The sequence below is a fragment of the Bombus flavifrons genome, chromosome 15 (assembly GCF_040668555.2).
Source record: "Bombus flavifrons isolate JBK064 chromosome 15, iyBomFlav1_principal, whole genome shotgun sequence".
Classification (NCBI taxonomy): domain Eukaryota; kingdom Metazoa; phylum Arthropoda; class Insecta; order Hymenoptera; family Apidae; genus Bombus; species Bombus flavifrons.
Genome location: NC_138456.1, coordinates 5,946,894 through 5,970,428, shown reverse-complemented (window position 1 = coordinate 5,970,428; position 23,535 = coordinate 5,946,894). Strand labels below are relative to the sequence as shown.

Genomic DNA, 23,535 nt, shown 5'->3' with positions numbered 1-23,535 from the left:
GAGATAAAATTGATTTTTCTGTTACGTTACCAAGGCAACGGAGCCTTGCATATTCTTGTGACAAATGATTAGCAAAATAAATATATGTCGAAATTTCGAGAGGGTGAAAAATAATCGGTCAGTATTGCCACAACATCGGTAGGTTTGTGTCAATCGTGCATCGTACTTTATAAAGTATTTTATCGTTGTACAACATTTTGTTATTTGGAAGTCCGCGTTTTAATTTGTGAGAAAACAATTTTTTAATTATTTTACAAAATAGGCCCTAATTCTAAAAAAGTAGCAAAATATCTCATAGAAATAAAAAAAATGAAAGCCAAGATGAATTATTGTTTGATGATTTATTGGATACACTAAATAACACTTCAGATGAAAATGAACTTACTGACGATAGCAACATTCTTGAATTAAGAAGCCTATATACTAAATAGATGTATAAAAAATATGTAGTAATATTTAAGAATACTTTATAAATGTGAATTTAAAAAGTGCATGCATTATACAAAATTTTTTTGGAACGCTCAAAAATGTGTGGACCCTGGAAGCAGAACGAGCAGAGTGCTATACGCAATGTGACTTAGCATGAAAATATACTTAATTTTCAATGTAAGTAATCTTAAAATATTGTGTTACAAAAATAAAATTTTATTTTGTTTATTGAAAATTAATGTAAAAGATTAAAGTAATATTGAGGTAACAAAAAGTCAAGTTGAAGAAAACAAATTGAAGAAAAAAAAGATGAAGAATTGCGCTTTATTCAACTGCAAGAAACATTGTTGCGTAGATGAATTGAGATTAGATGATTCACGTTTACGTAGATGAATTGAAAATCAGTGCTTTACAAATATAATATCCGGTATTCGTTATAAGAAGGATTCAAGCAAACAAAAGAGAGCAATTTTCGTCGTAGTTGTCTCCACCTACCATCACATACGCTGTAAATAATCTTCAATTTTGTTGTAGAAAATGGTTGCAAACAATTTTCATCTTTACAACATAAATGAAAGATCAAAAGTAGTTTTCTTAAATTAATAAGGATTATAAACCAATTAAAAGATAATAACATGTTTTGAGAATTTAAGGAAATTGCCGTGATGACAAATATAATAGAATGTTATTCTTACAATTATTTTTGTCCTTGAAATATATTGAAATGAGACCTACATAACGAATTAAACGAAAGTTGTTCTGGGAATATTTTTCATGGCCATTCAATTTTTGTGATAAGTATATACATAAAGGGGGTTACTCAATCTTTAAATTTGCTTGGCAACTCTAGTATTCTTTTACGATATTGTGTCATGTTTATATGTATATAAACACTCATGTTTATACATTAATGCAATCATCAGGAAAAAGACATGGATTTGCAGAATTTTCCAGAACCCAACTTAAACTTCGTCAATTTACTAAAATATTATTAGTGAAATTTTACGAGTGACAAGTCACAATATATACGTATATCAATAATTTATTTTGCATTATAAAAGAGAAATTCAATATAACAAAACAAAAAAAATTTGCAAAGTAAGTTTTGCAAATTATAAGTTATCTGATTATTCTAGTTAACATAAAATTGCAAAAAGAAATTTATAAGTTATAGTTCATCAACTTATTAAAATTATTAATTGATAAATTATTAGATGTTAATCTAATCCATTTCGAATTAACCTCTATAAGATATAAGAATTATTCTCTTTGTTGCCAGTGAAATCTAGGTCTAAAATCTTTCATCGTCTTTGACGATCATTTTGTAGCGGTAATAGGTGAATTAATGGAGCAGGATCATTCTCGAAGTAATTCGTCATAACCATTTTGAAGGAATAGCGAGTGGGGATACATCTAATAGTACGAATAGTATAAGTAGGCCTTCAGCACAGCATCCAACCAGTTTGTCATTATCCGTGCATAAATGTACATATGTAGTACGTCCCTTTCACTTTCCGCGTTTATTCTCCAAGATTGAACGGTTCGTTCGCTTACGACGTAATATTTATTTTTAATCTTTTAATCGACTATTATCTCACAAGTTTACGTGATTGATAAAAATTTCTTATTTTTTCTTATTTTGCACGTTACTATAATTTAAGAATAATTTTATCATCATAGTTATTGTAGATTTGTCATTTTTATTTAAAAAAAATGTTAAAAGGAGTACAAGTAATTTTTAGTGTCTATTAATATAATTATGTAAGTTTTTATTTTTCATGGTATGAATATATTTTCAAACTAAAATTATTTTTTGATATTTTTTAAAACATAATCGATCTCCCTTTTTAATTAACATTTAGATTTAAAATGAACAGATAAAATTCGTAATTTATAGATCAAAAGTTGATTCATAAACAAATCAATAATCAATTTAATTCTAACTTAACGATTCTCAAAGTAGGTCAAAATTATAGAAATTTATGGAACCTTTGCCATATAATAATTGTATACAATATTATATAATTATTTTATTTTATTTTCAGAATATTTCATCATGAATCGAATAATCATACTGCTCACTTTCATTGCGCAGGTATGTTTGCCAAAATATCAGTTTCATTAAAAAGAAGTTAAGAAATATTCCTAAAAAGAGAAATTAATTTATACTCTTATAAATTACTTAATATAATTATTTAATATTACGAAATTCATATCTCATAGCTAAAGGCTGCACACGTCCATTTGGTACCAAATAATGCTAGAACGAAAAATGTAACAGGGGAACTAACTTTGGTTCAATGCGAGGATAACTTAATTGAAATTACCGGAAAGGTATATGGACTTACACCAGGATTACATGGTATCCATGTACACGAAAAGGGAGACTTGCGAGATGGTTGTATGTCTACCGGTCCACATTTCAATCCTGAGAATGTAAGTTATTATTTAATAACAAGGCCACATTAAAATTTGCATTCAATGCTTAATAAATTACGTATAAAATATGCTTATAAAAGAAATTTATCTTTGATTTCTACTTTTAGGTCACTCACGGTGGACAAAATAGTCCAGTGAGACATGTTGGCGATCTAGGTAACATATTAGCAAACGAAAGCGGAGTTGCTGATGTAAATATCAAAGATTCTATTATTTCTTTTACTGGAAATAACAATATCATAGGACGTGCAATTGTCATTCATTCCGGCGAAGATGATCTTGGAAGAGGCAGCAGTCCTCTTTCTGCGTCTACTGGAAATTCGGGAGATCGTTGGGCTTGCGGTATAATCAAAGCTGAATAAATTCTTAATCTATATTTAATCTTGATCATTATATTTAAACATAATTAGGCCTCAGTGATTTTGCTTATATGTTAAGTCCAATATTAAAATTTAAATTCTCATACCTTGTCCTATGTTTCTCCTCATTACAAGAATCCCAGAACTTTAATTTTTGTTTAACATGCTATTACTTATTAAATAAATGCTTTCAAAATGCTATATATATATATAGTATATAATTACAATATATATATATATATATAATTACAATTCCAAACTTGTCAAGAAACGCAAATTGTTGATGAAGATTGTGAATTTTCTCAATTTATTATAGACTCACTATTTCAATAAAACATTTAGCGACGATCTTCACCCGGGATGTTCAATTTTTGTTAAAGTATGTCCGACTGTGTATTGCGAATTCATAACGTTATTAAGAGGCATTTGCTCGGGTTCTGAAAAACTGTTTATCAATTGTCCGTATGGTTGTAGTTGAATTTGATGAATATGTTCCATTTCAGCTTGATGAACTATCTTTGATATTTCTGATTTTACTTTCACTTGTAATGTTGGTGGAAATTCTCGAACTGTTTCAGCTACAGTTTCGAAGTATTTTGTTAGAACATCACGAGTTTCACATTGTTTATCATTTGCATATTCCATTACGAGAGATGAAGATCCGATTATACGAGGTCTCTCATATGCGTTCTTTGAATTTGAATTTGAAAGTTGTTGAGTTGGAAGAGAATCCGATGGTGTAGTGATTACAGATATCGATTCAGATCTTAATTTTCCATCATTGGTGTTGTTTAAATTGGTATTTTCTATTATCATATCTGAAATACGAGGAGATCTTCGCACATCGTGAGTATAAAATTCCGGTAACCATCCATATAATGTTGCTCGCTTAAAATATGGCTTTAAGAATTCCATTTGAGAGTGGTACTGATATGGTTTTGGAGGCCGTTTTTTTCTTACTGCTGGCTTCTTGTTAATTACTGTTGATTTCCGTAGAAATCTTAGATACTGATCTCTCATAATAATCCATCTCCTTTTACATCGTGCAGCTAAAATGGAACAAAGTTTATAATTAACACACATTTTACAATAAGTACAGGATGCTTGAAATAGTGCATCTTGCCCACTTTTTTGTTTTATATAACTGCCCAAGGACACACATATATTGGTATATATGATAGAATTGTAATAAATTTTTTACATAGTTTAATCCCTAGATGACTATCTGCGTATCTAATATTCTGTGTATATTTTCAGATTGGTTTTAAACTTTACTGATATAACCATAATAGTCATATCTCATTGTAGTGTTAATGAAATTTCAAAATGTTTTATATAACACACTTAACATATATGTTAAAGCTTTCTATGATGTATCATGAATCACTGTTCACAACGGGTGAAGAAGTCATACAATTTATATATGATATTTTGGTTTACACATTGTCTCTACATTCAAAAATTTGTTCTGAAGAAAAAAAATCAGATCTACAAAGATATTGTATGTATAAAAAATAACAAAAGGAAAGATATAAAATACTGTTATGGACAGTATGGTGTAGATCTATGTAAACACAGCTATTTGATTTCTATCACACAATTCTTTATCTTTAAGTAAATTATTTGCCGTTATCTTTACGATATAGTTTTTATTGTCTATTAGTCGTCTAAGGGTTAAAGTTGTTAAAATTATGATGTAGCATCTGAAAAATTCCAATGTACCATTTAGTAGTCTAAAAAAGACAGTATACAAATATATGGTTAATCAACTAATCCTGTTGTTCTCTTTGGATATACATGACTCAAACTAGATCTAATAACTATCTATTATTAGAATATAGATAGTTTATAAATGTTTGGTTTTTGGTATTCAATATAATTTTACTACTTTTTGAGTATTTCACACTTAAATAATATTAAATTTATTCTTTACTTGATAATCCCATAATCTTCGCAATTTCTTTCCATGCATTATTTCGTGCGACGTTAGATCCATAATTCTCAGCAGAAGAATTGTATAGTAGTTCACGTTCTTTCACGAGTTGTATTAATTTTAAGTTATCTATCCTAAATAAAATATATGGAGTAATGAACAAATAACATTACAATAGTATACAACTTATATATATTCGATTTACAATACCTTTTTACAGTCACCATTATCAACACATAACAATATCAGTTAATAATAAAATACACTACTCATGTGCAGAGACAGGTTATCTTTAGTATCAGCAATTATTAATTATTATCATAAGCAGTTATTAGTTATTAGTTATTAATTCAGGTTCTCTCAATATTACGGTCCTACAGACAGATCTGGACCTTCAGATTCGATAGGAAAAACTGTTTGAAAAATGAGTTGTGAAAATCAACAAAGCAACAAAGTTTTCGTACTACAAGATATATAGAGATGAATAGAATATCTCTGTCTTTGTCTGAGACATTTATTGCATGTCACGCATGTGCAGAACGAGACCCTTTTTGTCTTCCATGTTGATTTTTCAGGACTCGATAAATTTCAAACATCGCAACTTACATTAAATTATTTTTTACAAGAATTTACAAGATGAGAATCTTTAGTAATTTCTTATTTATTTGAATGTATGTATTAGGTTATTTGATAAGTTGATATACAAAAAAAAAAAATTTGATTTTTAGGCATTTTTCCTAATTGACGCACATGATAGATTATGCATATGCAGTTAAAGCGATTAATCTATAGCGTTACTCAATCTGTTTTTAACAAGATATTTCTGTGTTGTCGCGTTAGCGCACACACACAACGTAAATACGTAAAAGCGTCCGATCCGTCCTTGTACGTTCATGTCAACGCTAAATGAAACATCAGGCCTGCCATAAGTCCTCGGACTGTCAGGTGAACAACCACGAACTTGCCTGTCCTGAATATAACAAGATATTGACTTCGAGATTGGACCAAGGATTCTCGTTCTACTGAACGAATCGATTTCACGTGATCCGATCTAACAACTATACGAGATTCTCTTAACAGTTAGCTTCTCTAATTCCATCTAATTTCATCGAAAAATTACCGAGTTCCTCTAAAAATCACACCTTTCTGTGTCTATATATGTATATGTATATAAAGAGTTGTCTAGAATTTAAGGGATTTCTCTTAATCTTTGATCTGCATCAAAATTATTGCTCATTTCTGAAGATATGGTAGCCAGATATACCAATGACTGCATTTAAAACGATCTTCAATTGTGGTAACAACTGTTTCTATATGCTGATATAAAGAAGATATTTTTAAAGATACAATTTTAAAGAATAAAAAATAATACAATAATAGATTTAAGAAATATAACAATATCCAAAAGGAAAAGTTAATATGAGATCAAAGTTATTTTAAGGTCATACTTATTTCCCAAATAAACTTCCATATCTTTTTATTACAGGATTTATTTATGTATTTTATATGTTATATTAATCCTAATGTTTAATTATTTGCTTCTAGCGTATGTATATTTTTGTAGTGGTCTCATGCATATCGGAATTTTCGAATTAGTAACATTTGAAAGTATATCATTTGTTACATCAGTCCAGTCATAAGAAATTTTTCCTTTACAATTTATATCGCATATATCATAACTATCGATCATTTCATTTTCGCGCTCTTTACGAAGAGTAGATTTTAAATTGGCTTCGTTTGTTATTTTACAAACAGTGGACGGAATGCAAGTCGGTCGACCGCATGTTTCTACACGTTTGCTTATACATTTCTTTTCAAAATGTACGTCCTTTTTCATAGTTAACGTTTCTTTATCCGACCTTACTACCGCCTGACTTTCATTGCACTTGATCACTCGAACCAATATCGGATCTCGTTTCTGGGTACCCACGCTTATTCTTTCTGTTATATCTTCATACTTTGCGACACATACAGAGTCCTTGAACAATCGAGCATCACCTTGAACTTCTATGTCGCGATTGCACAGCTGCATCAACGATCCACTGATACCAACATCTTTACAATTCAAATGAGTACAAACTTCTTTGTCTATCATTGGATATTTTCTCTTCATTTTCTCTAATAGCAATATACTGTCTTCCATGGTTCCTTGTCTTTTATCCATTTTCGTAAAAGTAGATTGCAATATTAATTCGAAAATATCTTCTTCAGTCATGGTTAATTTATCATTACACATGGTAAACGTGCCAATTTCCTTCAAACTTGGTCGTCTTTGAACTTCTGTCAAAGATGACTTTTTATCAACCTTTTCATGAAATTCTTTCACATCATCTCTGATAACACTTGGCTCTAGCATCATTATATATTCTTTGATTGCTGTCACCATTTTGTCCATGTCAATGAAACAATTTTCTTTTAGGCGATATTTATATTTGTCTGAAATTAAACCTCGTTAAATTATGAAAATTGATACATAAATTTATAAGGATCTGTTTAATTTTATACCTTGCATTTTTTGTTCGTGTATAAATAATATTTTCTGCAGAAGTTGTTGTAAAACTGAGAGCATGGTGGGATCTCTACTGAGATGTAGGATATTCAATGGACACGTATCTGTTGTACATGAATCCTCAAATTCTTGTGCTATCAATTAAAACAATTTTGTAAAATTAGTTTTATATGCATAGTATTGCATTATATTTTGCTAAGCTGCAAAGCAGTACCAATTAAAATGCTTACTTCCTTTTTCCACAAAATGTTTTAATTCCGTATCTCGATGAACACAACGTTTCACAGAATCATCAGACTTGGATCGAGCCAAAGGAAATTTTTCTTTAGAAACGCATTGTACGAAATTCGATTTGAATTCTTTGATCTTTTCCGCTGTCACGCAGCCGACGCTACGCACTTGATGCAAGGACATGGTAGTACCAAATTCTACCATCTTTTCGAAAGACATACGGTAGGCTAAATTTCCTCGTGATACACAAATGCTACTCTGTATTCCTTTCGAAGCTTGATCTACCACATTTATTGCTACTTCCTTCATCTCTATCGTATCAGTCTTATAATATTTATCTTGCTCTTTTCCTTTTTGGTCAATATCATCTGTAGTTTGAATTGATATACAAACTGTATTTTGCACTGTTTTGTCAAAAGAATCCATTGCGTTGACACCTATTTCACGTTTCTTCCTACCAATAGAAAATCGCGTTTCAATTGCAAGTGATTCTGATTCTGTACCTTGTTCCTTCTTCGTATCTTGAGAAACATCTTTTGATACGAATCCAATTGGTTTTGAATGTTTATCCAGATCTGGCAGAACTAGTTGGGTAGAAGCTTCTATGGTATCCAACTGTAATTTACCTGTTACTACAGGATCGACCTGTAGAACTTGCGTTTGAACCGATATGGATGCTGGAATATTATTTTTTAAAACCCTTTTTGGATCTTCGCTTTGTTCTACTTCTGCATGAGCACATTTCTTCGTAATTTGAATAGGTTTCACGGCGGAAGTAATTGATACCCTTGCAGAGAGTCCTGTTATTAAAGTTACAACAGATGGATGTCTTGTTATCAAAGATGCAAAAGATGCATGTCTTGATAATGTCTGTAGAAATTCCAAATCCTCGGAGTTGTTCACATACTTTTTTAAATATTCTGATAGGTCAGTAATTCCCATGGATCGGAAAGGTAAATCTGAATAAAATAAACAATAAATTTAAGTTGGTATCTGCACATACATCCAAATTTTAGGATTTCATCCAAATTTCAAACAGATATTTCTCTATAATAAAAATTGATTTTTTACATACTATCACGCGTGACTCTATCACATCCGGCACACGGACTGTATCCATCAGAAAGATTTTTATTGTATTCAGAACAAGAAATATAATTTCTTCTCTCGTTTTTGTTACAATCAATTTGCTCATGTTTCACATCTTCCCAACCACACAGTGGACATTTTAAAAATGGTAATTCATAACTGTTACCGTTTTCTTTCGTTAAAGGAAAATCACGGTTAAATCTGGTATCCATGGAAGTATTTGGAATAGCTGGAAGATATTCTTCTTAAAGTTAGAAAAAATTAAACTATTCGTACTCTATTATATTTCTTTTCAAAGTTATTTTTCGAACAAATTTTTTACCTATCTCTTGAGACTCTACATCTCTGGTGGGTTTGTAGTACAAAAGTTCATCTATTTCATGATCCCTCGAATCATTTTTCTTTGGTCTAAAGGATGGACAAGGAACATATTTTACTCTTTTCTCCTTTTTTTCTTTTGTTATCGTCTTCCCCGTTGAATTACGTTTCCCATCCAGACAAGATGGTCTTTCCTGCGATTTGCTCCTTTTTGAAATCATCCGACCGCTGGTGGCGTTATTACATGGGTGAATTTCCACAAATTTTGCTTCTAGGTTCACCCTTTTTCTTTCCTGTGAAGTTTTTATACTATCACTGCTCAAGGATCTAACAGCAGAAGTCATTTCTTGTTCATGAAGTTGACAACTCTGCCTTTCTTCATCATCAATCACCTTCGCCAACATGCCTGCTACTACGTTGTACCAGGAGAATGGTGATTTATATTGTTTCTGAGATTGTAGACTTTGGATCGTTCGTGTTTGTTCCAATTTATATCTGTGTCAATGAAAATCATTGTTTTCATAAATAGTTTTGTAATCATTGATGTTAAAAAGTAATCATCTATAAAATCAATCAATAACATAGTTTGTTAAATATTTTTAAGATAAAAATTTGTTTAATGCTTTGTATAGAGAACATTTTGTATTAATTTTCAATGTTTGCTTCGATGTTTAAAAAATTAGACTAAACTTAATTTTTTTGCATTTAAGATGACATGAAAGCTCATAATACTACAGTAAACGAAGAAGGCTGTATATTCTTCTCCATTCAATACTGTGAATTCCGATCATCAAACACAAAATAATCATTTTAAAAAGAAATTACATTCGTTCATGACGTTTTTTATTTTCTCTCTTATCTCTTTCACAATATTCATTACCAAAAATTCCGATCGTACATTACTTTTCTCTTATGCTCTTGATCTGGTGCAAATAATCGGTTACGGTAAAGCCGGGTATGCAAAGATCATTGATAATTCTTTGCAATGCCTTGTTCTTCTCATAGCAGTTATAGTAATGTCTGTGATAAGGGTTCCAGAGGCACGGATATTGCTTGTACGCTCTTAAAAAACTGATCACTAATCTCTCGTTCCATTTGGACGACATTTTATAATACGAAGAATTTATCAACAGTATTTTAATACAGTGTCTCTATGAAAATAGTGTTTGCGATTTCTTATACGTTTATAATTTTACGACTATTCACAAGATAAAATCAGTTTCAGTTAAAGAACGCGACTGAATTTGATCGCGCGATACATCGAACGGAAGCATTTGTTAAATCACTCTACGTTATTTTATTAATTTTGTTTTGCTACGATACTATACATTAATACCAGAACCAACATATAGAATCATATTTCATATATTATATCTCTGATAAGATTTTTTTCTAAGTACTAAACAAATGTAGACAATTCGTAAACATTATATTCGTTGCTTGCAATCAAGATCGCAGGAAGAATCTGCCTTGATCATGATTACCGGAAGGCCGCAGCTGCAAACCATTTCCTTGCGCAAAACTGCACATTCGCTGCAACTAGAAGCTGTACAGCAATCCAAATATTTCAGTTTCATATCATCTAGACGTTCTTGTGCAATTAGATTTTGTATTCGTTTCTCCAATTTAACAGCAATTTCTGAAGACAAATAATTTTACCTTAATAATTATTTTTGTAATATATTACGCTATCAATATTCACCGAAACTTATATTTCGCAACTGAAACGCAATACTCTTGCCGAACATGTCAAACTCGTCAGTTTTCCTTCTTCCTTTAATGTCTTTCACTGGTGGAGCACAATCTGTGTAACTAATGTCTGTCTCCTTCTGAAAATTATTTCGTACATTTAATGTTATTTGTAACTTTCGACAAACTTTACATTTGTTCCCGTTGATTGAACTAAGGACAAGAATCTATTTACTAGATCTTTTTTCATCAAGTTAAAAGGTACTTCATTTTCCATACACACTTGACAAGCTGTACATGCGGTTTTGAAATAAGAAAGTTCAGATTGAGTCGCGTGCTCAGTACTGATACTTCTGATATTACTCCCCACATCGATGTGAGATACTTTTTGCTGGTGCAAGTAATATTTGCAATCTCTTGCTGTAGTTTGCAAAGTAGTTACACCCTTCTCTTCCGTCAGGAAGAAAGGTGGTTTTTCTGCTTTCCTAAGTGGACCATGTTTTAATATATTTTATTATGTACACTAATATTAATCAGTGATGTATTAACACTATGCAAATGAAATAAATTACCTAAGACGAGTACGAGGTTTAGCTATATTCGATTTGTCACAATAACAAGTTTCATATGGACAACCACAGTCTGTGCTTAATGCTCTCGGTTCCGCGGGGACTGGACGAGTCGACTGCTCCTGTGTTTCTTTATAGTCATAACTTTCATGTGTGTCTGTTTTGTCACTGCATATCTATAACAAAATTGCTATAATAAATAAATAAGATTTGTACAATGTGTTTTGTTATAAGTTGATATGTACCTTGCAGCAATCACTTGTACAATTGTAAGTTGGTATAAATGGGAAAAACAGTTCATGGATTATTGGAAACCAGTTCGCTATTGGTCTATAAAACTTCTCACAGGAAATTGCAGCACTGATTTTAGACAGCTCATAACAGTATTGGGCCTTTACACAGGTAATCCTTTTGATACAATCATAAACTGTTAAACAACAAACATCCATAGAATCCACAATTTTTTTGTAAGCTTTGTAACGACATCGTTTGTTCTTATAATCCGGATGAAAAGGATTTCTTAGACATTCGTGTTTACTGTAAAAAATTACTAATCTCAACGTTAGACTATCGGTCCATGCAATTGGCATGATAAATTGCTTCGATCATTTGTAGCATAATCAGGTTATTTAATCCCCCACTTGGATAGATGCCATTATTTACATATCATAAAAGCTATATGTACATATCTTGAGCTTATACTAAAATTCGTAGCAAAAATTTGTATGCTGAAAGAATGCAATGAATGAATTACGTTCGGATTATACATCATACATACGTAAGATTCAAAAAGTTACTAGAATTTAGAAAAATATACATGAAAAAAAAAATGAAAGAATACATGAAATATATAGTCTGTATAGCTATTGATTTTCTTACATAAATGTATGTGCATAGTGAAAGAATAAGATGAATAATTCTTAATATAAATAACAAACGATATACAAAGATCAAAAAATTTATTCAGCCATGTTTGTTGTTAAAAGCATCATTATAACAGTATCTTAGAGATTAAATTATTTTAAATTACATCTGCGTGTGAAATAAGAATTATTTTTAACCATAAGTTCGATGTAATATGTTCTATGTTATAGACTAGAACCAGCGGTGTGTACAACAAAATCTAACCCTTGAAGCTAGCATTTTCTTAATAATTTATTTTTATTGATAAAGAGTTGTCTTTTATATTAAGTAATTCGGCTTTTTACAAAAAAAAGTTACTTTAAATCCTTAATAGATCTTCGGTTATTAAATTACGCTTGCACTCGTAGCTTCAAAGTATTCAAACACGTGAATATGTAACAAAAATGTCCATATAAAACCATGAATATGAATAATTTGTCACATGTTTGATAGCTTTATATTCTAAAACAACCAATGCTCAGTGTGAAAAATATTAGCATTTCCTTGTATCATGCGTCATTAACAAAAATATACATTTTGCCTCTAATACAAATAAGTTTGTATGATTAACTCTGTTACTTATGTAACACCATATTATATACAATGTGATATCCTTTGTATATAACAATTATACATGTATCTTTTCATAATTATTCATTGTTAAGATTATCTTACTGTATTATCTTACTTATCTTACTATATTATTTGTGCTATCGACGTAACCTTACGAAGAAGACTCAATCGTCGAAGCCATTGCAGGTAATTGTTGAGGTACAAAATTTATAACTTCATGATAAACAAGTTCTACAAATAATAAAAATGAATTACCGCGTTAGTAATATATCAATGACTATTTATGAAATATATATATATATATATATATATATATATATATATATATATATTATAGTGGAAACATATACCTTTCCATTTTTCAACAGGTAAATCCATATCTTCAAAACTTTGATCATATGGTAAAGATACTGGTTCATCAGTTGGATCAGCATACTGTGCAAGATATGGGTGAGCTAAAGCTTGTTCTGCTGTAATTCGTTTCTCTGCATCTAGTTCTAACATTAATTCAAGTAAATCTATAGCTGAAAAGTAATAAAAAATATATTAATTTAATTTATAAAAATAATTTTAATTTAGAAGACTTTTTAAATTCGGTAATTACCTAAAGGATTGGCCCCGCGAAATACTTCTTTGAAGTTCTTTTTTTTTAGCGGAGGTAAACTTTGTATATAGTTTCTCGCCTAAAACAATATTTTTACTTATTAATTGTCAGTTCTTAAGTATAATTTGCATTATTTCAATATTTGAAATTTATACAATATTTCATGAAAATATTCTCCAAAAATTGTGCATGTAATACCTCATAAATGTGTTACATATTTTTGTTATAACTCATATTATACTCTTTTTGTAACTCTTTTAATATTAATATTACCTTATATTTTAAACTTCAAAGCAAAATCATATTATAGACAAAATTATTTTTAATATTATGGAAAGAATTATAAAATGCGAATAAATAATGTAAAAAATTTTAATTCGTAAAAAAAATAATTAAGAAAGATTGCAAAAAATATTTATCTAAAAAAAAAATTACCTCTTGGCTGGTAATTTTGCTTAAAGTTTCCTCTGTGGGTGTACCACAGAGTACTAAAACTCGTGTTAGATGATCAATGTCTGCTTAAAGTTAAGGTATGTTTGAAGCATAATTTATTATACAGGAGTAGGAAAAACTTAAAGCAATGTAATATGAATTATGGTTGTAATTATTTTAAGCATTTGTTAGCATTCCAAAGTACGAGTTATAATATATATATGGAAATAACATATATTCACCAACCAAATTTGTAAATATTATGAAGATAATTCTCTCATTTTAGTCATATATATATAGTGAAATTTATTAATCAGGGAAATATTGATAAAAAAACATGTAACATGCGAGGCAATTAAATCATAACACGTTATCAATGAGCAGCATGCACTATTTAGGCTTTTTCTATGGATAAATTCTTATTTAACAATTTAAAAATTACTTACCGACTCTGACGATATTTTTTGCATAAACTCGTCACGTGGAGTACCCAGTATCTCCATTATTAAGTTCAGTTGGTGTATATCTGCTCTTGCTAAGGTTCCACCACACCTTTTTCTACTTTCACTATATGGATACTTTAATTATTACATAAATACAACAGACAATTTCGTGCATTGAAGCATATTAAAAATTATATACATATTTGAATGAATTTTTACTTGTAAAATACAAGCTAATTTCCCTTGCTATCAAACAGAAGCTAAATTAAAGCATTTTTTGCCAACTGACAAATAAAATACTATGTAATTAACATATTAGTAAAACAACTGAACATTTTAAAGCAGGAAAGAAGCCATGTAGAGCCTTAGCGAAAAGCATATCCTTTAATTCTGAGATGGTTAAAGATGGTTAAAGATTTATAATATTCATTGAAGATGAATTATGAAAGAAGTTTTATGTGCATACAAGTACAACATAATTAGATGAAAACCACAAACAACAAACTTGAATATTAGACATTGATATTAAGAGGAATTATAAAAAGCATGATTGGTTGTAAAAAGGATACGATCTGTTCCCGGAAATAACGTTCTCCCCGTTAATAGCTCGGCCATTATACATCCAACAGACCATATATCAACTAAAAAGCATAAATATTATACTATTGTGTATTATAAGATATTTGCAAAAAGAAAAATAATAACCACCTGTTTGATTATAATGCATCCAATTAAGCATAATTTCTGGAGCTCTATACCACCTTGTAGCAACATAACCAGTCATTTCATTTTCTGTAGGTCTGGCTAATCCAAAATCTAAAATTTTCAGCTCACAATCTTCATTTACAGCTATATTAGAAGGTTTCAAATCCTAAATTTGACAAGAATGTATTTAAAGTATTCTATATTACATTTAAATTGTTGTTATCAGTTATGCTACTTTACCCTGTGTATTATACTCGCAGAGTGAATATATTTGAGACCACGAAGGATTTGATATACAAGAAACTGTACATGATCATCCGAAAGTTTCTGAGTTCTTACAATATTATTGAGATCTGCACCCATCAGATGCGTGACTAAATATCTATTAAAAGTACATGTGATTACTAAAACATGATAAGGAGTCATAATCAAGGGGTTGAAAAGAGATAATCAACATTATAGAAGTACATAAAAGCACTTACACTTGCTGAAAATCTTCTAAAGAAGAAGAGGGATGGAATACATCTAGTAAACCAATTACCTGTAATGAATTATATGATTATTTTATTGTAAAACTCATTGATTTTGATTTGTACAGGTCAATAATAGCATGATGGAACTCATTATACAGAACATAGCTGTCCCTAAATTTAGTAACAAGATAAAGTTTCTAAATTCATTAATTTCTACAATGCCAACTTCAAAGATATATTAAACTTATATATAATCCACATTTGTGCACTCACATTTTCATGATTCATATGCTTCAACATACGAAGTTCCCTGTATGTGCGTTTTGCATGCACAGCTGATTGGAATGGTCTGGCTAACTTTTTTATTGCTACTTTCTGTCCAGTTTTTGTGTCAACTGCCGAGCTAAAAATATATATATGATTCCTTAATCCAGTTTCTACTATGATTTACATAGAACAAAATAAGAATATATAATATACAAATACTCTGTTGTAAGATTATGTGAATGTAGATTTATAATAAGGAAGTAGAAATTCTTGTAATTCAGAAGGGTATCAATAAATACATACATATTACAGTTTACATTTACAATAATAAACTTAAATCTTAATAACTAACTTAAACATAATTATTTAAAATTATATAATATATGTATATGTATATATCAATCTTCTTTTATGATCATAAGAGAATTTATCTTTCTAGAAAACATAATGTATTTCATGTACTTAAAGAATTAAATAATAAAGTAAGAGTTAATATAAATTTACTAATCAATTATCAAATCCAAGTGGAAGTTCTGTGAAATGTTTCACCGAGAAAATTCGGGTATAATACATCTCATTAAATTCATCTTCACGGAAAAGCATTGTCAAATAATTCTAATTTTAGTTTGGCCCATGATGTAGAATGCGACGGTGCACGAGATACTTGCACGAGCTGCCGCAATCGTAACATTTACGTATTGATAATCTCGTTAAAATCTAAATTACAAAATAAGAAAAAAGAAAGAATGACATATGTGTATATACGATTTTAAGTGGCATAATGAACGATCGTAGAAATGTCAAGGTTATGATTGGTTCATGGTCGCAACCAAATCTTAAATTATTAACGAGATATGGAGCGGGATCGTTTAAACATTATAGACAGGTTCCCGAATAAGGAACAATCTAAAAAATATATGAGATCAGGATGGTATTATGCAATTATTGAAACATATAAATTTATGTTGGAATTGTTTTTCTGAATTCTTACCAGACCTGACCATAAGCTCCTGATCCCACTGGCGTGAGCATTTGGTATCGTTCCGGAACCTCCCATTCGGTCCTATTTATTTCGATTTTATGAAATTGCGGCATGCTACATTCAATTTCTCAGTCACGCCGCTTGATAAAAGAAAGAATAACAACAATTACAGCACAAACACCACGCACTAACGTTTGGAACCGGAGTTTACAGACACTTCATGCATTTCCAAATTAGCCCAGTATTAAAAACTATATACCACATCTATCGTATAATCGTATGTCTACGATCCCTCGAAGTCGATTCTGTATTCAGATCGATAGCGTATTGAAATTTTTTGTAACGGCGAGAGGTCGATTTGTCTTTCTCGATACTTGTTTTTCAACGATTAAACAAATAATGTGTTCGATTTTTTGGGAGGGGATTTTTACGCAAATTCATATTTTTGAGAATATAATTGATAGACTAAGTAATAAACGGATATCTATCCATTTTTGGGAAATATAAAGGTGCAAAAATCTATAGAACGAATATAATACATAAATATATACAAGATATCCAAAGCAGAGCATTTATCATAATATTCTGTGGATGAAATAAATTTCTATTTAAATCCAAAAAAAATAATTTAAATTCCCCCCAAAAAGAAATGTAAAAATCTGGAACAAAAATTTAAAAATATACAATAAGAAAAGGTTATGCAATTTTTAAATGGGAAGTTGACTTATGGACATGGCCCACCCTATATGTATTTTAGTCTTATTCCATTGTCTCTTTCTCCTTAATTCGAGATAGCTTTTATTTCTGCCAGTTAGTCCAGCGGTTCTTAATTTTTTATTTATCACAGACCTCCTTTAAATAATTTTTTATTGTCGTGGATCCCCAACACTTAACTCAAGATTTAAATAAGTAATGTGCCAAATATATATAATTAAAACACATTAACTGTTCAACAACCTTCTCGGAGAGAAGAGATTCATTATGAATAAACTAAATGATTTTTATTCGAATAATATAATAATAACTTGCATGTACGAAGATTTTGTGTTGCCCAGGAACTGTGGGTCACAGGTTAAGAACCGCTGATCATGAGTCATGTCATGTCTCATATGTGTCATATCCTCTCAGCTATCATCTCACTCTCAACAACTTGAACGATGACCCAATAACCTAATCCATGACGGTAACGCCATCTATATCTTCGCTGGTTCGCAGGCTAGAATCGACTTAATGTAGGATGTAGTGTGTGGAGCTATGATTGAGCGATTGTAGCGCCACTCTCTGTCAATTATTGCGTATCTAACACAAAAAAGAGCTCTTGTCCCATAACTACCGACATTGGTAAATGACGTGGTAAAATTTGTTAGGAACACAGTCTTTCTTGATGAATATGAGCATAAATGATGAAGAAACGATTGAATACGAGCCTTCGATTAGAAACGTAATCGAACAACGGTCTTTGCGATGGATATTTGTCGGTGGTAAAGGTGGAGTCGGTAAAACGACGTGCAGGTTAATATTCTAACCTCAAAAGTTCGTTTGTTTATCGCAGTTTGATCATTGCTTGTTTTAATTTCCAGTTGTTCGTTGGCTGTGCAGTTATCGAAAGTCAGAGAAAATGTACTCATCATATCTACTGACCCGGCGCACAATATCTCCGACGCGTTTGATCAAAAGTTCAGTAAAGTTCCGACGAAAGTAAAAGGTTTTGAAAATCTTTTCGCTATGGAAATAGATCCAAACGTGGGCATTACTGAATTACCAGAGGAGTATTTCGAAAGTGAAGCAGGTATTTTGTTTTATCGATGTTATACCTTTGCATTACACTTTATATGCTTACAATGTTGTTGGTAGTTTGATGCATAAATGTACACATAAATTGCTTACAAAATAGTTCCAGGAGGAGAAGCCATGAGATTGAGTAGAAGCATAATGCAAGAAATTGTTGGAGCATTCCCTGGTATAGACGAAGCAATGAGTTATGCAGAAGTCATGAAGTTAGTAATACTTTGTAATTTAACAATATTGGTGAAATCATAGAAAAACTTTCTTACCTTTGATTTGGATGATTATGAAATATGCTATAGACATTAATATCTTGAACAACTTTTTTCTATACATATAAAAAGCATAGTATCTCTTTTAGTTTTTGAGATATTTGCAGAAACCTGTTGATACTTCTATAATTCTATTTATATTCTACTTATTCCACTTATAGTTAAGCATCTATGACAACATATGTGTCAATATTGGTTGCCATCTTCTCATCTGCTTATCTTCTGTTTATAAACAAAGGTTGGGCAAGCTCGAAGGTCCAGCACAAAGCTGCATATGCGAGGCTGCAAGAAATATCTGTTATTTATAATTTATAACTTACTTAAAAGCGAATATCATCAATGTATTGAGTTTCGGTTTGGCTTAGGTTATTCTATTCAGCCGCCGCATGAAATAATAACAAATTAATTATAAAAATAGTAGGCAAATGAATAATTGATATTATTTTGCGAAAAAAATAATTGTTATTATTTTAGACAAGCGTTCTCGGCCGCCGCGTGGCAGCCATATTAAAAAGATTAACCCAAATTCAATACATAGATGATATCCTTTCTTAATTAAATTATAACAAACATTTTTTGTAGCCTTGTATATGCAGTTGTGCACGGTACCTTTAAGCTTACCTGACCCTCGTTTATAAACAGAAGAAAAGCGGTCGGCAGTCGGCAATCAATACTGACGCATATGCTGCCAGACACACACAACTATAGGCAGAATTCACTGTAGTGATATCGGCAGATTTTTGCGAATCCCTCTAAGCGAAACTGCCGGTTATATGTATAGGAAAAAGTTGTTTAAAATGTTAAGTTTTACGACATAACTAAAAATCATCGAAATCAGATGTGAGATAGCTTTTCTGTAGTTTTACCAACGATATTTATATATGGTATAACTTAACTGTTCTATATGTTATCCATATTTTCAGATTGGTTAAAGGAATGAACTTTTCTGTTGTTGTTTTTGATACTGCACCCACTGGTCATACTTTAAGATTATTATCATTCCCACAAGTAGTAGAAAAAGGATTGGGGAAATTAATGCGTCTGAAGATGAAGATTAGTCCTTTTATTACACAGGTCAGAAATATTTAGTTTAATGAATGATATGTAGTATCAGCTTAAACAGTATTCCAATTTCAAAACTACTTTGTTATAGATCAGTTCATTATTGGGAATGACAGATTTCAATGTAGATACATTCTGTAACAAAATAGAGGAGATGCTTGTTGTTATTCGACAAGTTAATGAACAATTTAAAAACCCTGATCAGACTACATTTGTTTGTGTATGCATAGCAGAATTCTTGTCACTGTACGAGACAGAAAGACTCGTACAAGAATTAACAAAATGTGGTATAGATACTCACAATATCATAGTGAATCAGTTATTATTCTTAAAAGAAAAATGTACATCTTGTAAACTGTGTCTTGCTAGGCATAAAATACAAGACAAATATTTAGAGCAGGTAAATCAAAATATTATGATTTCATATTACTTCGTATAGGAGCTTAAGAAATTAATATAATAACTCTTTGCTAGATAATGGATCTTTATGAAGATTTTCATATTATCCGAGTTCCTTTATTAGAAAAAGAAATTCGAGGAGTCCAACAAGTCAGAGAATTTTCGGAAAATCTTGTAAAACCATATAAGCCTTAACGTCTGTACAATTAACATTTCGTAAAAATATATAACTTTGACATGTAATCAAAAGATTTTTAATCTAAAAGGATCACTTATACACGATGAAGTTTGTATAAGAGGTAATACTTTTATAATATTTAATACAATAGAAATACATATATTAAAAATTTCAGTTTGATGTACTTGTATATTAAACATTACTTGATCAATTATATATGTGTAACTTTTATTTTTGTTTTTTATATTACCGATTTGATTAAAGAGTTATAAAAGATATTTCATTTACTAGAATTTTTTATGAATAGAAAGGATATCACTTAATAATATTAAGTTCTTTTCCAATATGTACAAATGCGTTTACAGCATATTCTATGTCCTTTTCTGAATGTGCAGCACTAATTTGAACACGTATTCGCGCTTTATCTTTTGGTACTACTGGATAACTAAAACCAATAACATAGATTCCTTGTTCTATAAATAGAAAACGATTATTATACGTATTGCTAAAAACTGATACATTACATGATATATTGTAAATATTTACCAATCATTTTATCAGCAAATTCAGTAGCTAATCTTGCATCACCTATCATAACAGGACAGATAGGATGATTGTCACCAGCAATTGTAAACCCAGCTGCTTTCATATTACTTCTAAACAGATTGGTATTATTTTTTAAATGATCCAAAAATTCCGTAGAGTTTGTTATTAAATCCATAACCTATATACAATATTAAAAAATAAAAATATGAGTGATCACATTATTTTTTTTATTTTAACAAAAAAAGAATTGACATTTTAGTATACCTTACTAGCTGATGCAACTACAGGTGGTGGCAATGAATTTGAAAATAAATATGGTCTGCTACGTTGTCTCAACAAATTAATAAGTTCTTTTTTACTAGTTGTATAACCACCTGCTGCTCCACCAAGAGCTTTGCCTAATGTGGAGTTAATGATATCAACATTTCCTAATTGATTAAAATAATCCTCTGTGCCTCTAGAATTAAATTACTCAATATTAAAATAAACTTTATAGTTAAACTAATTATTTTTCAATAATACAATATATTTAAAAAAATTAGAGTAAGTTACGATAAATAAAACCCACAGTAAATTTAGGTCCGAATTTTAAAAGAAAGTTAAGAAATGTGAAAAGAACTAAACAATTGTTATAGAATAAAAAATTGTATCGGCTGTTAATTAATAGAAATTTAATACAAAGTGTATCAAAATAAATGTAATTACCTTCCAGCTTTTCCAAAAAATCCAGTAGCATGACAATCATCTACAAACGTAAGAGCGTTATATTTCTTTGAAAGCTCTAATATTTTTGGTAATGGCGCAACAGTGCCATCCATAGAAAAGACGCCGTCAGTTGCAATCAATCGTAAACGCGAAGACATACTATCCTGTAGCTTATTCTCCAAATCTATCATGTCCCTATGCTTGTACCTTTGCAAAATATAATATATTTTTACATAATAAAGAAAAATAAAATAAATTTAACTCATTCACCTCTGTCTCCTTGCTTTACATAACCTGATACCGTCAATGATGGAAGCATGATTAAGCTCATCACTTATAACAGTATCTTCGGGTGTTAATAATGTCTCAAATAATCCAGCATTTGCATCGAAACAAGATGCATAAAGAATAGCATCTTCTCTGTCATGAAAGTTAGCAATTTTCTTTTCTAATTCTATGTGAATGTCTTGTGTACCACATATAAATCTAACAGAACTTAAACCCACTCCATACTTATCCAGAGCAAGTTTTGCAGCAGAAATGACTTCTTTATTATCCTAAATTTAAGAAATAATGAAAATTGATTAATATGATAAACGCAATTTTATCATATTAATTTTAGAAATTCTAATACTTACTGCTAACCCTAGATAATTGTTAGCACAAAAATTTAGGGCCTCTGTTCCATTTGCTAATACAATACGTGTTCGTTGAGGCGAAGCAATTACTCTCTCCTTTTTCCAAGTACCAGCTGCTTCTATAGCTTTCAATTCTGGTGTTATACATTCTGCCAGTAAGCTCATGGATCTTCCCAATATTATCCATCTTCTATTTTGAAATTTTATACCTGTTAGGAAAATAAACATTTAAAACAATGTTTTTGTTCACAATTATAGTTGAATCAAAATATAGTAAGAATAAGATACTTTTATTAAGAATAGAATTCATATTTTAGTGCACTTTACAATTTGTAGTATATCTCAATGAATACTGGAATAATGCTTGATTCTGAAGAAGTGAAAGTATAATGAACTAGACAAACCTGTTTAGGTGTATAATAATCTTCAATCTCTGCATAATTTTGTTTTATAGGAGATGATCTGTATATAATCTTTTGCAAGTAATATAATGTATATCATTGAAAAATATATCAAATATAAAATTTGATAAAATTATAATATTTAGGTAAAAATAAGAAGCAATGATTATTTTTCATCATGTTTATTTTACAAGCTTTTTACATTTCGTCCATATAATTGCACTTAAATAATCATTAATAAATATTTATTATTCTTTATCATTCAAATAGTTTATTCTCTAAGTTTTCTTGCTTCTAATGGATGTTTTTATAGTACTAATATTTGGCAAATAGTTTTCTGTATATTTTAACAAGAAAATTTTTAAAAACATTTGCTTTGTTACATAACACTACCTGTGCTATGAAATTATCTTAATTCATTAATTGATATATGTATACTCAAGATTATTACATTATAATAGGAATATTATGTTCTATGTATCGCGGACACGATAATAACTATTAAACAAAATATTAGATTTGCATTTAAATAAAACTAATATTCTCTAGTGTTCTATATACGATTTGGAATTACTTTTATTACTAAATTCTGTATTTGCTAA

The 23,535-nt window shown here is 30.1% G+C and overlaps 7 protein-coding genes across 12 annotated transcripts; 2 read left to right on the top strand and 5 right to left on the bottom strand.

The window, feature by feature from the left end:
- The first annotated feature begins 1,821 nt into the window (after positions 1-1,821).
- On the top strand, positions 1,822-3,249 carry LOC138187746 (uncharacterized). The gene is made up of 4 exons (XM_069128882.1): positions 1,822-1,969; positions 2,475-2,524; positions 2,653-2,865; positions 2,976-3,249. The coding sequence occupies exons 2-4, from the start codon at positions 2,486-2,488 to the stop codon at positions 3,228-3,230; spliced, it is 507 nt and encodes a 168-aa protein (XP_068984983.1). The 5' UTR covers positions 1,822-1,969; positions 2,475-2,485; the 3' UTR covers positions 3,231-3,249.
- A 177-nt stretch (positions 3,250-3,426) lies between these two features.
- LOC138187744 (uncharacterized) lies at positions 3,427-5,515 on the bottom strand. Its single transcript, XM_069128880.1, has 3 exons — positions 5,371-5,515; positions 5,161-5,294; positions 3,427-4,276 (listed from the first exon to the last, which is right to left on the bottom strand). Exons 1-3 carry the CDS (start codon positions 5,385-5,387, stop codon positions 3,579-3,581), a joined length of 849 nt encoding a protein of 282 aa, XP_068984981.1. The 5' UTR covers positions 5,388-5,515; the 3' UTR covers positions 3,427-3,578.
- A 374-nt stretch (positions 5,516-5,889) lies between these two features.
- LOC138187850 (uncharacterized) lies at positions 5,890-9,711 on the bottom strand. The gene is made up of 5 exons (XM_069129056.1): positions 9,312-9,711; positions 8,976-9,218; positions 7,900-8,859; positions 7,666-7,803; positions 5,890-7,596 (listed from the first exon to the last, which is right to left on the bottom strand). Exons 1-5 carry the CDS (start codon positions 9,709-9,711, stop codon positions 6,692-6,694), a joined length of 2,646 nt encoding a protein of 881 aa, XP_068985157.1. The 3' UTR covers positions 5,890-6,691.
- Positions 9,712-10,734: 1,023 nt separating this feature from the next.
- LOC138187853 (uncharacterized) lies at positions 10,735-12,429 on the bottom strand. 3 transcript variants are annotated; one of them, XM_069129058.1, is made up of 5 exons: positions 11,811-12,429; positions 11,569-11,741; positions 11,232-11,481; positions 11,010-11,136; positions 10,735-10,946 (listed from the first exon to the last, which is right to left on the bottom strand). In XM_069129058.1, exons 1-5 carry the CDS (start codon positions 12,153-12,155, stop codon positions 10,735-10,737), a joined length of 1,107 nt encoding a protein of 368 aa, XP_068985159.1. In that variant the 5' UTR covers positions 12,156-12,429. The 3 variants fall into 3 exon arrangements, with proteins under 3 accessions (XP_068985159.1, XP_068985161.1, XP_068985160.1); XM_069129060.1 differs by having other exon boundaries at positions 11,010-11,172; positions 11,262-11,481; XM_069129059.1 differs by having other exon boundaries at positions 11,280-11,481.
- Positions 12,430-12,505: 76 nt separating this feature from the next.
- LOC138187854 (mitogen-activated protein kinase p38a) lies at positions 12,506-17,275 on the bottom strand. 3 transcript variants are annotated; one of them, XM_069129062.1, is made up of 10 exons: positions 16,957-17,275; positions 15,972-16,101; positions 15,708-15,766; positions 15,466-15,607; positions 15,229-15,391; positions 15,090-15,161; positions 14,524-14,603; positions 13,646-13,724; positions 13,392-13,565; positions 12,506-13,272 (listed from the first exon to the last, which is right to left on the bottom strand). In XM_069129062.1, the coding sequence occupies exons 1-10, from the start codon at positions 17,058-17,060 to the stop codon at positions 13,193-13,195; spliced, it is 1,083 nt and encodes a 360-aa protein (XP_068985163.1). In that variant the 5' UTR covers positions 17,061-17,275; the 3' UTR covers positions 12,506-13,192. The 3 variants fall into 3 exon arrangements, with proteins under 3 accessions (XP_068985163.1, XP_068985164.1, XP_068985165.1); XM_069129063.1 differs by lacking the exon at positions 14,524-14,603 and adding an exon at positions 14,081-14,160; XM_069129064.1 differs by lacking the exon at positions 16,957-17,275 and adding an exon at positions 16,470-16,658.
- A 970-nt stretch (positions 17,276-18,245) lies between these two features.
- LOC138187855 (ATPase ASNA1 homolog) lies at positions 18,246-20,874 on the top strand. Of its 2 annotated transcripts, none has more exons than XM_069129066.1 (6): positions 18,246-18,459; positions 18,528-18,736; positions 18,848-18,944; positions 19,928-20,078; positions 20,158-20,466; positions 20,541-20,874. In XM_069129066.1, exons 1-6 carry the CDS (start codon positions 18,332-18,334, stop codon positions 20,658-20,660), a joined length of 1,014 nt encoding a protein of 337 aa, XP_068985167.1. In that variant the 5' UTR covers positions 18,246-18,331; the 3' UTR covers positions 20,661-20,874. The 2 variants fall into 2 exon arrangements, with proteins under 2 accessions (XP_068985167.1, XP_068985166.1); XM_069129065.1 differs by having other exon boundaries at positions 18,247-18,459; positions 18,842-18,944.
- Gcat (Glycine C-acetyltransferase) lies at positions 19,976-22,930 on the bottom strand. Its single transcript, XM_069129057.1, has 7 exons — positions 22,821-22,930; positions 22,533-22,741; positions 22,165-22,451; positions 21,895-22,101; positions 21,454-21,646; positions 21,190-21,367; positions 19,976-21,116 (listed from the first exon to the last, which is right to left on the bottom strand). Exons 1-7 carry the CDS (start codon positions 22,840-22,842, stop codon positions 20,959-20,961), a joined length of 1,254 nt encoding a protein of 417 aa, XP_068985158.1. The 5' UTR covers positions 22,843-22,930; the 3' UTR covers positions 19,976-20,958.
- Positions 22,931-23,535: the final 605 nt, after the last annotated feature.